Source organism: Panicum virgatum, chromosome 4N (assembly GCF_016808335.1).
Source record: "Panicum virgatum strain AP13 chromosome 4N, P.virgatum_v5, whole genome shotgun sequence".
NCBI classification, from domain to species: Eukaryota; Viridiplantae; Streptophyta; class Magnoliopsida; order Poales; family Poaceae; genus Panicum; species Panicum virgatum.
Window position 1 is genome coordinate 28,450,496 of NC_053148.1, and position 14,866 is coordinate 28,465,361.

Genomic DNA, 14,866 nt, shown 5'->3' on the forward strand with positions numbered 1-14,866 from the left:
AACCACATGCGATTCATGGACTAATTACCCTTATTAGTTTCGTCTCGCGATTTCGAGCCGAGACATGTAATTAATTTTATAATTAATCTACGTTTACCATTTAGGCAAAAAAATTTCGTCAAAATTTTTCACCAACTAAACACCCCTTTAAATTTGTTTCTTTTCCTTGAGATTTCCATCCAGTGTTGCGGCGGTTTTTTGTATGAGAGATTGTTGCGGCTAATTCTTGCTCTGCGCTTCTTTCCCATGCTACAGCCTATCAAACGAAGACATATCTATATGTACATGATTTAGTCGGTCCAATCAAATCCACGGTTATAATATACATTATACAACCTCTACCTAAAAACAAACAAATCTCTTTGGAATCCAAAATTTATACAAAAAATAAGTCATCTTATTGTAATTAGAAAGTGCATGTGCAAACCATAATCAATTATTAGCTCAAATATGGGTAATAAATAGGAGTAAATATAATTATTTTCTTTTTTGTTAATTTATCCTAAAATCTTTAAGATGACTTATTTTTTTGGATGGTGGAAGTAGTTGCTACTTTTTCGTGCTTCCAATTTCAGCACATTCATCTGCTAAATTCTGTGCTTGTCCGCATGAGCGCGCGCAAAACACTAGTTTGGAATAGCACCGTAACGTGTTAGCACTTTAGCAGTGATTAAATGAGATTTCATTGTCACTGGAAGAGCACGACCGCAAAAGAACATTTATACAAAATGCAATGGTTACACACTGCCCGTCCAAAAAACAACAAAGTTCTAATGAAAGAAAATGGAATCTCCAAGATGTAAAGATGTATCTATAATATTCTATTAAATTGCACATCTAGGTCGAACTAATGAGTCCATTGCCATAAGTAGGCACTCCATTTTTTTAATTTTATCCTCCTAGTCCAGAACTTGGGATCCAAAATTTTAACCTGCAAATAAGAATGCATAATACGATTAATTAATCACATCTTGAGAGCTGACTCATACTCTTCTGTACATAAATCGAGAAAACTGCATGTACATATGATCCAATATGAAGAGACAAGAAACATAGCAAATACTTCTATTCTTGAGAACCATATTTTTTTCAAAGCTGTAACACACCAACACATTTGGAAAGTAACCGGTAAACCAGTCTTGCATACGCCAAAGGTTCCAAAGGTGCCTCTGTGGCTGCCTGTGCTCCCCACATTGTACCTAGAAACTTGTTAAGCAACACCTGAGTTCCAAACATGGAATCATTAAGATTAGCCTAGAAACTGAGTGCAAGTGATCAAGTCAATGAACACTCAGATAATGGATACAGGAAAAGAAGTCAGCTTAAAGAAAAAAACAAAAACAAAAGGCACCTCTTATTTTGGAAGAACGAAGCATCTGTTGTGTGTTTTCAACCTTCTTTGTTGCATGTGTTCCAGCTAAATGAAGAAGCTGGTCTTTTGAAACATCATCCTCAAGAAGCTGTGCATTTGCCATCATACCTAAATTTCTTACCAACCAAATAAAAAGAAAAGCTGAGAGCAGAACATAAGTTTGAATAAATCATCAGCTGACACGCATGAGATTTCTTTAGCCTCTTTGCGGAGCTTGTTTTTACCAGGCACACATAAAGTGTCATTCTGCTATCAAGCTAATATTATTTGGTGAAGTTTGTCCCATCAGATTTAATATCAGTGTAAGGTTATCACTACATGAGGAAAATAAATAAAAATGTAGACATTATTGTTGTTCTTCACTAAAAAATTCCAACTTCCTACACAGCATTGAGTCCAAGACACATGCATTATATACTCACTACAAAACTTCATCTCAGGCTGAGAGAACTGGAAAAATAAATTATGGGAGAAATCAGAACCTGAAATAGGAAGGAGCATGAACATGAACAATCCAAATCATTTAAGTATCGGCCACAAAAATAGCTATGATATAACAGTTCTCTCGAGCGGTCAGAAACTTTGCTGTTTTGCTTTATCTATATGATATAAAATTTCCCTTAATACAATTGTACGACTACAAAAATCTAGATGGCCCAGCAGGGCAATCCCTTGTAGCATCAATTTCATACCATATCCAGTGAGTTTCAGTAGAAACCAAATAGTGTTGTTGAATAACTATACATGGTTCACTCCAATCAAATTATCATGAACTTTTCTGTTGTGAAAGAAAGTTCATACCAACCATATCTAATCTGATACACTGACATGATTTCTTATCAAGCCTAACAAACAAATTCAGTAATTGAGGTCTCTATGATCAGAATGTTTAGAAACCTTACCCTTTGCTATTAAATGCTGCATATCTCTCTGTTGATCTCTTTGTTTACAAACCAATGTCTAATTTATCTCTCTCTGTTGATCGCTTTGAACATATTGAATGCTGTAGACATTGAAGCATACATCGCAACAGGTAGGAAGCTAGACGAGATTCAGGGGGACACTGAGATCAAAGATGTTTACTTTTCATATCCAACAAGGCAAGAAGGCAACAAGGCCTGATGAACAGATCTTCAGAGGCTTATCCTCCCTTGTATACAGACCTGGTGAAGGAGGCTCCGGGCGGATTTGGAGGGAGGCCGGACGCCGCTGCTCATTGCAAGTAGGGAGCCCGGCCGCATCCTCATAGGAGCCCCCTCGCTGGAACTCCGCGGAGGCCAAGGTCAGCGATAGAGGAGGAAGCGCTCGTCCTACCTCACAATCCTCCTCGTCCGTGCCTCCCCCAAGGTGGGTGGACAAGCTCTAGTTTCGCATCTCAAACTAAGGCAGCAAAGCAGCTACTAGATGAACAATCCACGAACAAGTGAGTTCCTATAAATTGAATCTTGGACTCGATCTGAGCTAGGGTTCATCATTGAAGACAATCCACGAACAATGAGCAAACATGGAAAAAAAGGAAGCCATCGACACAAGAAGGATGGAAGGCAAACCTTGTCAGCGCCTCAGCGGAGATCGACCCATCGCCGCCGAACTCGATGGAGATCCAGCGACGTGACCGCATCCATATTCAGGGATCCATCCATGGAGGCAACAGCCTCCTTTAGTTCCCATGCTGCCTCAACCGCAAGCGCAGACTCCACCTCGAGGAATCATCTTCATCACGGCCGCCAGCCGCCGCCCGTCGCTGCAGCCTCCATCATACTGGTTTGCGGCCTCCGTGTTTTTCACAGGTCGAACCCACAAACCAATGGACCACCTTCTCCTTCATGTGGGTCCATACTGGTCCGTATTCAACCCAGACTAGGGACCAGGATGACGGGTCCATCTGGGTTGGGTACGGGCTGATACACGGTTTCGCTGAACCGGTGAACAGGGCGATGAATACTTGCCGGATGACGACTTAATAATACAATATCCATCCATAAATAGAGCATGATCAATAGTTTCCGCATATTTAGATGTATTAGTGATTCCTATTTTAGTGCGGGAAGCCTACGGCACTGGGTACGCCCTTTTTAGTGATTCCTATTTTATACCAACACACTCGTGATTATATACTATTATATTATATTATATTATATTTATTTATTTTTACCACTAGCACTATGGCATGTGTGCGTGCAGTGTACTTTGGAGATGGATTCGTTATTTATGTAACCTGTTAGAAGCTCAATTCTAACTCTCATTGAGCTGAGAGGATGACAATGAACTTGGGGCAATTTTCTGGTTTTCTCATATTCACAAACTCAAAGCCATGCCAACCCAAGGGGCTGGGGATACATACTTATAGGCAGCCAAGGCAGGCAGCCAAAGCTTACTGCAGCAAAAGATGCTAAGATGCTAGTCAAAAGAACTAAAGCTAGATGCTGTCCTAGCAAACTGACTGTCCTAGCAAGATGCTGTCCTAGCAAACTGAAATATGCTAAAGGAATATATGCCCTGGTCCTTGCAAGGACTCTATGCCTTATCCATCCAGCACAAAGACTTATCCATCATTCTCCCCCTAAGTCTTGTGCGTCGTCGTGTGGGAGGATTGGACCATCCCGGTCCTGGAGCAGAGCTCAAGGAACTTGATCCTCCCAAGGGGCTTGGTGAGCAGGTCTGCAAGCTGGTCCTTGGTGTTGATGTAGCTTGCCTTGATGCTCCCGTCCTCCAAGCAGCCTCGGATGAAGTGGTACCTCACCCAGATGTGCTTGCTCCGTTCATGGAAAATGGGGTTCTTCGCCAAGGCCAGGGCGGACTTGCTGTCCACCCTGAGTTCCACCGCTCCAATGTCTCTGCCGAGTAGATCACCCAGCAGTCGAGCGAGCCAGAGCGCCTGAGTCGACGCAGTGGAGGCCGCTATGTACTCGGCCTCGCAGCTGGACAAGGCCACCACCTGCTGCTTGACCGACTGCCAGCTAACGAGGCACTCGCCAAGGAAGAAGAGGATCCCGCTCGTACTCTTGCTGGTGTCGATGTCGCCGGCGTGGTCGCTGTCACTGTACCCGACGAAGTGTGCCGCCCCAGGGCACCTCGGGTAGTGGAGACCGTGGTCGAGAGTCCCCGCAACATAGCGGATGATCCTCTTCACGGCCTGCTGGTGCTCCGTCGTCGGTCGCTGCATGAACCGACTGACGTAGCCGACGGAGAACGCCAAGTCCGGCCGTGTGTGGGCGAGGTAGCGGAGGCTCCCCACAAGACGCCGGTACTGAGTAGCGTCCACCTCCTCCGCCGTGCTGTCACGGCTCAGCTTCAGCCTCTCCTCCATCGGAGTGAGGGCTGGGTTGCAGTCGGTGAGCCCAGCGAGCTCGACGACGCGCTTGGCGTAGGCGGTCTGTCGAAGTGTGATCCCGGAGTCGTCCTGGTGCACCTCGATCCCCAGGTAGAAGGAGAGAGGCCCCAAGTCGCTCATCTGGAAGGTGGCCTTCATCTCCTCCTTGAACACTGCCACCTCCGCATCCTTGGTGCCGGTGATCACCAAGTCGTCGACGTAGACACCCACCAGCAGGGCATTGCCTCCTTTGCCCCGCCGGTAGATGGCCGCCTCGTGCGGGCTTTGCTCGAAGCCCATCCCCTTGAGCGTGGAGTCCAGCTTGGCGTTCCACGCCCTCGGGGCCTGCCGCAAGCCATAGAGGGCCTTGCGCAGACGTAGCACCTTACCCTCCTTGCCGGGGATCGCAAACCCCGGCGGCTGGTGCACGTAGACCTCCTCCTTCAAGTTGCCGTTGAGAAACGCCGACTTGACGTCCATGTGATGGACACGCCAGCCCTCCTGGGCAGCTAGCGCAAGGAGGAGTCGCACGGACTCCATCCGTGCCACGGGAGCGAAGGCATCGTCGAAGTCGACTCCCTCCTGCTGCACGAAACCTCGTGCCACCAGGCGAGCCTTGTGCTTGACGACGGTGCCGGCCTCATCCCTCTTCAGCTTGAACACCCACTTAAGGGTGATCGCGCGGTGACCGCGAGGGAGATCAGCAAGCTCCCAAGTGCGGTTCTTCTCAACCGCGTCCATCTCCGACTGCATCGCGGCACGCCAGGCCGCGTGTCCCTCGGCCTCTGCGAAAGACCGAGGTTCGCCATCGTCGCACGCGAGGTGCAACTGCGCCTCCAGGTCGTGAGGCACCAGTCCCGGCACCGGCTGGTCACCGAGAAGGTCCTCCATCGTACGGTACCGCAACGGCTCGCCGTCATGGTACGCGTCGACGCGCTCCTCGTCGTGAGAGAGCGGAGTAGCGAACTCCACCGGACTGTGCTCAGCACGAGCAGGTGTCGAAGTAGACGGGCCCGGAGGAGTAGCTATCGGTACTGGAGTGCGCGGCGTCGCCGGCTGTGGTGGTGCAGCCGAGGAACTCGGCGCAGCCGGAGTCGTAGCGGAAGGGCGTGGTGCCGCCGGTGTGGCGGGCGCCGGAGTCGGTGGAGGCTCGGGGACCGGGGTAGGCACGCTCGGCGAGGAAGAGCTGCCTACTCCCCCAGCTCCCTCGAAGGGGACGTACTCGACGGTGAAGTCGTCGTACGTCGGAGCCGAGCCGTCGTCCACCGCCTTGTCCCACGCCCATCCTCGCCCTTCGTCGAACACAACGTCGCGCGCCGTGCGCACACGCTGTGTCTCCGGGTCGAGAATGCGGTAGGCCTTCGAACCCGCCGCGTAGCCGATGAACACTCCCGGAGTGCTCCTGTCGTCGAGCTTGCCGATGTGGCCAAGCTCCTTGGCGAACGCGAGGCAGCCGAAGACCCGCAGGTGGGAGACCGCCGGCTTGCGCCCATGCCAAGCCTCATACGGCGTCATGCCGTCGAGTGCCTTGGTGGGCGAGCGGTTGAGGATGTAGACGGCCGTCACCACCGCCTCTCCCCAGAAGACAGCCGGCATCCCCCTCTGCTTGAGGAGGGCCCGGGCCATCCCCACAACCGTCTGGTTGAGCCGCTCGACGATGCCGTTCTGCTGCGGGCTGTACGGCGCGGAGTAGTGGCGCTGGATGCCCTCATCCACGCAGTACGCCGCGAACTCGGCCGCCGTGAACTCGCCGCCGTTGTCGGTGCGCAGCACGCGCAACTTGCGGCCGCTCTCCGCCTCCGCAGCAGCCTGAGCACGCCTGATGGCGTCCGCAGCCTCTCCCTTGCTGCCGAGGATCATCACCCACATGAAGCGGGAGAGGTCGTCGACGAGCAGCAGGAAGTAGCGCCGTCCTCCTAGTGTGACCGGTGTCACCGGGCCACACAAGTCCCCGTGTACGAGCTCGAGCCGCTCCTTGGCTCGAAAGCTCGCCTGCTGGGGGAAGGAGTGCCGCCTCTGCTTCGTCAGCACGCAGACGTCGCAGAGCTGCTCCACGTGGTCGAGGCACGGGAGGCCTCGCACCATCTCCTTGCCCAAAGCGCTCGTGCCACTGCCATGCCTCGTCGTCCCTGCGAGCTGCAAGACAAAGAGGTTGGGCCACCCCGACATGGAGGATGTAGAGGCGGTTCTTCCCTCGAACCACCCTGGCGAGAAGCTGGCGACGGTGGTCCCAGATGCGGAGGACCCCGCTGTCGATCACCACACGGGAGCCGCTCTCATCGAGCTGCCCAAGGCTGATGATGGAGTTCCGCAGCGCCGGGATGTAGTAGACTCCGGTGAGCATCCGGTGCTCTCCGGACTTGGCGGTGAAGATCACGGAGCCCACGCCCTTGATCTCCACGGCGGAGGAGTCCCCGAACCTGACGGAGCCACCTACGTCGACGTCCAGGTCGGAGAAGAACTCCCGCCGCCCGGTCATGTGGTGCGTGGCGCCGGAGTCGAGGTACCAGCCATCGACCCTGTCGTCGTCGGAGCCGTTGCCGAGGAGAACTCGGGCACGCGGCTCGTCGAGGTGGAGTAGAGCGGTGACAGGCGGTGCCGTCGGGTGCGGCTCCATGTCCCCGTGGAGTAGGAACAGAGCCGGCTCGTCATCCGGCTGGGCCTCTGCGACGTGGGCTTGGCCCCCACGCCTCCGCTGCGGGCAGTCCCTGGCCCAGTGGCCGGGCCTGCCACAGTTGTGGCAGGCGTCGTCTCGTGCCGCCTTGGGCCTGTCAGCGGCGCTGCCCTGAGCATCTCCGCGGGCGCCACCCTCGGCGCGCCCTCGTGCCCCGGCTTGGGCACCTCCGCGCCCCTTTCGCGGCTTGCCGCGCTTGCGGCCACCTGTCGAGGAAGAGGGCTCCCCCCTCCTCCTGTCACCGCGCCGAGCCTCCCACTGCTCCTGAGTGAGGTGGAGCTTCCCACCGATGGAGATGCCTCCCGAGGGAGGCTGTGGCTCGTCGTTGTCGACGACCTTGAGGCAACCTATCGCCTCCTCGATCGTCATGGTGGAGAGGTCCAGCAGAGACTCGATCGAGCGAGCGGTCTGTCTGTACCTCTCGGGGACGCAGCGGAAGAGCTTCTCGACGGCTCTCTCCTCGTCGTAGGTGTCGTCGCCGAACTGCACCACCTTCTGCAGCAGAGTGTTGAGACGGAGGGCGAAGTCATCAACATCCTCACCTGGCTTGAAGGCCAGGTTCTCCCACTCCTTGCGAAGTGCCTGGAGAGTGGTCTTGCGGGCGCGGTCGCTGCCGATACGTGCCGCAGCGATGGAGTCCCAGGCCTCCTTGGCAGTTCGCTTCTTGGAAAGCGTGAACTGCATCTCGGACGGGGCTGCTGCGATGAGAGCATCTAGCGCCCGTCGATCCTCATCGTAGCCGACGTCGCCGTACCGGACTGCCTCCCACATGTGCCGCACCTGGAGCTTCACCTCCATGACTGCGGCCCACTCGACGTAGTTGGTCTTGGTGAGGGTGGGCCACCCACCGCCGGGACCGACGTCCCTGACCACCGCCTGGAGGCCGTGGTAGCCGGGGGCGCCGCCGCGCGCACCCCAACCAGGAGCGCCGCCGCCGCCCTGCGCGCCGCCGCCAGGGGCGCGGCCTCCTCCGCCGGGTGCGCGGCCCATTGGACCGTCGCCGGGCGCACCGCCAGGCGCGCCGCCGTCCAGGCAGCCGCCGGGCGCGCGGGCCCCTGGACCATCGCCGGGCGCGCCGCCGTCCAGGCCACCGCCGGGCGCGCGGGCCCCTGGACCGCCGCCGGGCGCGCCGCCGTCCAGGCCATCGCCGCCGGGGTGGGCTGCTGCCCACCGCGTGGTCCGCTCCCGCGCTCTCTCCCTCTCCAACTCCTCAAGGTCCTCGTCGGCGGTGGCGTCGCCGGCGATGGAGCCGCTGAGGCTGCCGCGCAAGGTCTCAACCTCGACCTCCGCCGCACGCGCCGCATCCTCCGCCTCCTCTGCTTCCACCTCCGCCCTGGCCGCTGCCAGCTCCGCTGCAGCTAGCCTGGCCGCCCTCGCCGCTGCTGCAGCGGCTTGACCTCGCCGCTGCTGCAGCGGCTTGAGCCGTCGCTCGCCTGCGCTCCTCTGCCGCGGCGAGCTCGGCGTCTCGCTGGCGCCGTGCGCTCGAGGCGACCGAGCGCTGAGACGGTGCGTCGGACATGGCACGCCTCCAAGGGGCTGTTGCGTGGAGAGGGGGAAGGGAACGGGGAAGAAGCTGCTGGTGCAGCAGCTGCTGCTGCTGCAGTTGCTGGAGCAGCTACTGCTGCTGCTGCTGTTGCTAGTGCAGCTGCTGCTGCTGCTGGTGCAGTTGCTGCTGCTGCTGGTGGTGGTGGTTGGGCTGCTACAGAGGCTTGGGAAGGGGAGGAGCAAGAGATATCCAACCTACAGGAAAGTACGGCTCGGATACCAGATGTTAGAAGCTCAATTCTAACTCTCATTGAGCTGAGAGGATGACAATGAACTTGGGGCAATTTTCTGGTTTTCTCATATTCACAAACTCAAAGCCATGCCAACCCAAGGGGCTGGGGATACATACTTATAGGCAGCCAAGGCAGGCAGCCAAAGCTTGCTGCAGCAAAAGATGCTAAGATGCTAGTCAAAAGAACTAAAGCTAGATGCTGTCCTAGCAAACTGACTGTCCTAGCAAGATGCTGTCCTAGCAAACTGAAATATGCTAAAGGAATATATGCCCTGGTCCTTGCAAGGACTCTATGCCTTATCCATCCAGCACAAAGACTTATCCATCATAACCATATCTGTTTTGGTCCTGGCATGCATAATATCGGGGCAAGGGCCTTCCTGTTTGGTGGTGATCGTGATCCGGAAACCGTAGTACATGCAGTGGCCCATGCATGAGGTTGTTTGCAAAATTGTTTGGGCCATCATATGTGGGTATAAAAATGTCTGACAGCAGGCAGACCATGTAATCAACTGCTGATACCACTAACCCTTGGCCCTTGGGTATTTTCTTACAGTTTTCCAGGTCCAACCGTACTGTGGTTCTCTAGGCGTGGAAACATAGCCTTGAATGGCTTCATGAAGTGCTTCCCACCAAAGAGTTCACCAGAAGCAAAGGTAAATGCATGTTGTATTGTCAAATCACATAGCACGTAGAATAAGACCTACCTGCACAACAATATAAATAGAACATTGAATTCCTTCAGTTATTTATGCAATATCAGCTATGCTATTGATTTTTCACCATCTTTTCCTTATTTTTCTGCTTTACTAAGAAATAATATTAGCCTATATATGTTTCAACAATGCTCCACATAAATGATTCATTTAATGCAAAGAGTACAGAATGATATGTGATGTTCAACCAATTATGGAAATTAGAACAGCATTAATACACACAAACCATCAATGGGGAAAACAAAATGAGTGTCCCATGAGTATAGTATGCTCCTAAAAACTAAAAAGACTTTTTAAAGATGGGAAACAATATAAGTACAACTGAATTTAGTGTCCTTCAAATCTATTCACCTGATGTGCCTTGAGTTTCTTGGTCTTTCCATTTGGAGTGATTTCTGGAATGCTCATAACAAGTCGAACATCATATTTCAATGTCTTGATGAAGTGGGAAACATCATAAATGCCTACAAAACCACTGGGTGCGTGCATATATAAATGCAGAAATAAGAAAACACCAACCAAGGATGATCATGCAGATAATTCAACATAAAGATAGTTAACCAAGAAGACAATTACAAAGCCAGAGAAGATCTGAACTGACTGTAAGTCTAGAAACTGGAACATCATCATAATTACCAAATAAAACATCATGTAAAGAATGAGAGCATACAACTTCTAAATCATTTACAGTGCATCTTCATATTATTTGGAAAACAATTACCGATTAATTCAACTTTCAATGGTGGATTAGTCCGACTCTGAATAGTTGTAATCATGGCACAGTAGCATCTTCATGATGGCAGTACCCAAAAAGAAAATAAGGATTTCTAAGCAATTACAAGTAAATGGATCACATGCTTCTCTACAAGATATCAGTACATGCTTTCAATCAGAAATATATTAAGTTTTTACTGACATATTGAGCAAATTTCAGGCTGGATACTGAAGCAACGTCAGTCTGAAGTTTCTCATCAAATCCTACATAAATAAGGGACCTTTCCGATACAATGTTGGACGAGGACAAAAAAAGGAGTTGATTTTAACATCGTGGATCATTTGGAAAGAGCACAACAGCTAGGTTACAGTATACACAAAAATTAATCTGAACTGAAAAGATAAGTTACACAAAAATTGTGATGCTTCTTTTTAACATTACTTGGTTACAGTATGTCAAGGTTTAACGTATTCTTTTAAGTGGATCAAAATTACAGTACGTTTCTTTTAAACCGTGCTATAAACCTCTGAAGCTAAGCAGATGTGCCACAACATGACAGACAGGATCAAACTTGTGCTGATTTGATCTTAATTAGTGATTAGTGATAATGATGCAAATGTTCTGTGTCCCAAGTGCGCATCTTAATATGGCGTACCAACATTCATTAATGGGGATTCAAGCAGCTACTGAACACAACTAGCATGCACCTTAATATGGCGTACCTACATTCATTAATGAGGAGCTCCAAGTTCTAACTAATGTAAAGAGCACCCAAATTGCTACGCATGAGCAGCAACACAGAACCGCGCCAATGCCATCAATCATTACTCCATACAGGCCAAGCAGAATAGACCGCACACTGAAACCGAGAGCCGCACGCTAAGAGAGCAGGGGGCGGGTGTGGCGAGCGCACCTGGACCCTGTGTGATGTGCCGAGTAGGCCTACGGAGGAGGAGCAGCAGCAGAGCCAGATCACGCAGGCCACCAGCGCCGCCACGGCCACCCAGAGCAGCGCCGGCGGAGCGATGCCTCGCCGCCGGGGCCCCTGCGCGGTCCACTGAGCGATCAGCGGCAGAAACCTAAACACCGGAACAAAAATCGGAAGGGAAATATCGCTCGAGATCCTAATGCGTAAACCCTAGCTCGGGTCTGGGGCGATCGCCGCCGGAACCGGGCGGTGGAGGGCTCACCTGCGCATTAAGATCGCGCGGAGTTAGGGTTTGCGCGCTCGGACCTCGGATTGGGGGGAGCCGGGGCGCGATCGGGAGGGGAGTGGCCGGTTCTTGCAAATCCAATCCATTGTCCAAAAAAAATCCAATCCATTGTCAAAAAAAAAAACCAAATCGGACCAGCCCATTGCCAGTGGGACCTGTTCCGATAGATCAAATCCAGCCCGTTGCCAGTCGAGTTTGTTCCGACAGATGCAGCCCGTTCTGAACTCGAGTTTGTTGCGATAGATCCAATCCAGCCCAATAAAACGCCCTCCCTCCCTCCCGACTCGCCTCCCCTTCTTTTCCGCGCGCTCGCCTTCAGCTTCAGAACTCTGCTCTCGCCTCTCGCCTCTCGCCTCCAGCCACCTCCGCCTGCTCCGCTGCTCGGCCGCCCTCGAGTTCCATTCCCCCATGGCGGCGTCCGTGGCCTCCTTCGCGCAGGGCGAGCTCGGCCGCCGACTAGGCGCGCGCTCGGCCGCTCCTGAAGACGCAAGCAGCGAGCCCTCTGCCGCCGGTGCTGCAACTGCGAGGAACGATCGAGGGGATCGCATTTGTGGATTGGCCGCATTCAAGAGGATCAAGAAGATCGGTGAGGGCGCTTACGGCACCGTGTTGAAGGCGCGCGACCGCCGCACCGGTGAGGTGGTCGCCATCAAGTCCGCGCGCGACGGCAGCAGCGAGGCGGCGGCGGCGGCGCTGCTGCGGGAGGCCGCACTGCTCGCAGCTTGCGCCGGCAATACCGCGGTAGTGGCGCTCCGGGAGGTGGTCCGGTCGGAGTCGGGCGGCCTGCACCTGGTGATGGATTTCGGCGGCCCGAGCCTCCACGACATAATCAGCGAGCGCCGTCGCCGCCATGACCGCCCGTTCACCGAGTCGGAGGCGCGCCGCATGATGGCGCAGCTGCTGGCCGGCGTGGGGTCGATGCACGCCCGCGGCATCATCCACCGCGACCTCAAGCCCGGCAATGTGCTCGTCGGGGAGAACGACCGCCGGCTCAAGATCTGCGACCTCGGCCTCGCCAGGTCCACGGCCGAGCCACCGCTGGACGTACAGCTTGAGGGCACGCTCGGTTACATCGCGCCAGAAGCGCTCATGTGCCAGAAGGACTGCGCCGAGCCCGTCGACATTTGGGCTCTCGGCTGCATAATGGCCGAACTCGTCAGCGGGGAGATGCTCTTCCAAGAAGACGACGAGTACACACAGCTAGCTAGCATCGTCGTCCTCCTTGGGATCCGTGACCAAGTGTCACAAATGTCATTGGGTGTGTCGGAGCAACCGAGCAAGCTCCGGGAGAAGGTGCCGGAGGAGCGGCTGTCGCCGGCGGGTTTTGACGTCCTGCGTGGTCTACTGGAATACGACCCCAAGGACAGGCTCACCGCAGCAGTGGCACAGATGATGCCATGGTTTGAAGACAAGCAAGACTTCAGGGTGCCTTAGAGGACGAAGAATTGGTGTGAGCATGTAGGTCGAAACTTAGAATTATGATGTATTACTGTATTTGAAGAATTTAGAGCTGTACTCTTTTTTCCTTTATAGGATTTTGTCCTCACTGAGGTTTTACCTATAAAGGTTTTTAATGAGGCAGCTCAATTTAATATATGTTCTCATTTTAAAATTTGTGAATGTTTCATCCTTTGGATGTTTATGCTTGTGTCTATTCTGACGTGTATATGTGAAAATGTATGTGATTGTGTGAATGACATCATTTGAATGTGATAATGTGTTAAGATTTGAGGATATTTCTCGTCAAATTTGAAATTTTAAGCTAAATCTATATTGAATAAGTGGTTTATAGATACATAGGCCATGAGTTGGCCCGACAAGCAGGACCGGTTGTGATATCAGGCCGGCCCGGCAAGAAAAACAAGCTTCCGTGTCGTGCTCAGCCTGTGGTACAGCTTGGCCCGACACGAAACTGTAGTCGGACCGAGTTGGGCCTGTGCTGGGCCGGGCCAAATGGCCCGAATGCCCAACTACGTTCTTAGCCAAGTATGAATGACGACAGTGCTGCAGGGACGTGCATGTCAGGATGGTTGTAGGCCTGCAGTCTTAGCTTGCCAAGTACAGTTGTTAGTTGCCCTGTGTCAAGTAGTTTTTAGATGATGATGCAGCGAGCCAAAAGTTGTATTTGAAGGTGCAGAAGATGTGGTGTTTAATCAGGTGCTGATTAAAATTTGTAGTTTGTATATAGGACAATCTATTGAAATCATTCTAATTATGGTTCATTTGGTTCTAAATGAAAAGTCGATGGTTCCTTTGGAAGTTTGTTCATCATATTTTAGAAACCTGGTAAATCTATTTATGATTTTGGGTGCAATTGGCAAGTATGCGATCAGGCGACCACTCCGCAATCTCTCATGCCACGTATCTCTGTCCACGAACAATACTAAAAATTCAGCAAGGTTATGACGCATTGTTCAGGTCAACAGTTCCCAGATCACAACAATTGGATTGGACACTGTCAACTGTTCGAATATAAACTCTGAAAGCCGTATATCCTATTCATACAGTTTTATTTCTGAACTTCTATAACCTTCCTTTAAACCATGGTACATCCCCCCTTTGGACAAGAGATAAATAGGGAGGATGCGCAATGCTAGTTGCTAACGAAAACACACACACACACACACACAAAAACAGAGCCTTGGCACTCCACACCTCTCATCTCAGTATACAACATATACCACCAACTCCAGAAACGGTGCTGCGAACACCGCAGGCCTCAGTTCCAGCAAACTATTCTCCGAGCAAACTTGATGCTCCACCCAGCGATCTGGAATGCCCGCTTATTTGCTGTACCCTTGTGCAGAAATCAGTCTCCTTTTGGTACCTACAATGCAGCCTACTCACGAAAATGTTACAAGTGGGGGGTCAGGACCCTCACGTCATCTTGCTTTGGATTTGCCTGTACACGTGCACAAGGAACTCGACATAGGAGAAGACGCCAGGTGCCTTGTCCTCTACCAAAAATGATCGGAAGAAATCGCCTGCAGGAGTTCAAACATTCATTTAATCAAAAGAAGTGGCCAGGGGTTACAAACAACCAAAGTTCAGTGAGTGGTTCCGCAGACTAACCAGATGGTTCGCC

At 52.4% G+C, this 14,866-nt stretch overlaps 1 protein-coding gene and 1 long non-coding RNA gene across 6 annotated transcripts; one reads left to right on the forward strand and one right to left on the reverse strand.

The window, feature by feature from the left end:
- Positions 1 to 667: 667 nt before the first annotated feature.
- On the reverse strand, positions 668 to 11,897 carry LOC120670004. 5 transcript variants are annotated; one of them, XR_005672998.1, is made up of 6 exons: positions 11,758 to 11,897; positions 11,481 to 11,612; positions 10,204 to 10,327; positions 2,536 to 3,289; positions 1,352 to 1,488; positions 668 to 1,221 (listed from the first exon to the last, which is right to left on the reverse strand). It is a non-coding gene; the product is annotated as an uncharacterized LOC120670004 (long non-coding RNA). The 5 variants fall into 5 exon arrangements; XR_005672997.1 differs by having other exon boundaries at positions 668 to 931; positions 1,107 to 1,221; positions 1,352 to 3,289; XR_005672995.1 differs by having other exon boundaries at positions 1,352 to 3,289.
- Positions 11,898 to 12,189: 292 nt separating this feature from the next.
- Positions 12,190 to 13,215, forward strand: LOC120669269 (putative cyclin-dependent kinase F-2). Its single transcript, XM_039949046.1, has one exon. It carries the CDS (start codon positions 12,190 to 12,192, stop codon positions 13,213 to 13,215), a length of 1,026 nt encoding a protein of 341 aa, XP_039804980.1.
- The last annotated feature ends 1,651 nt before the right edge of the window (positions 13,216 to 14,866 follow it).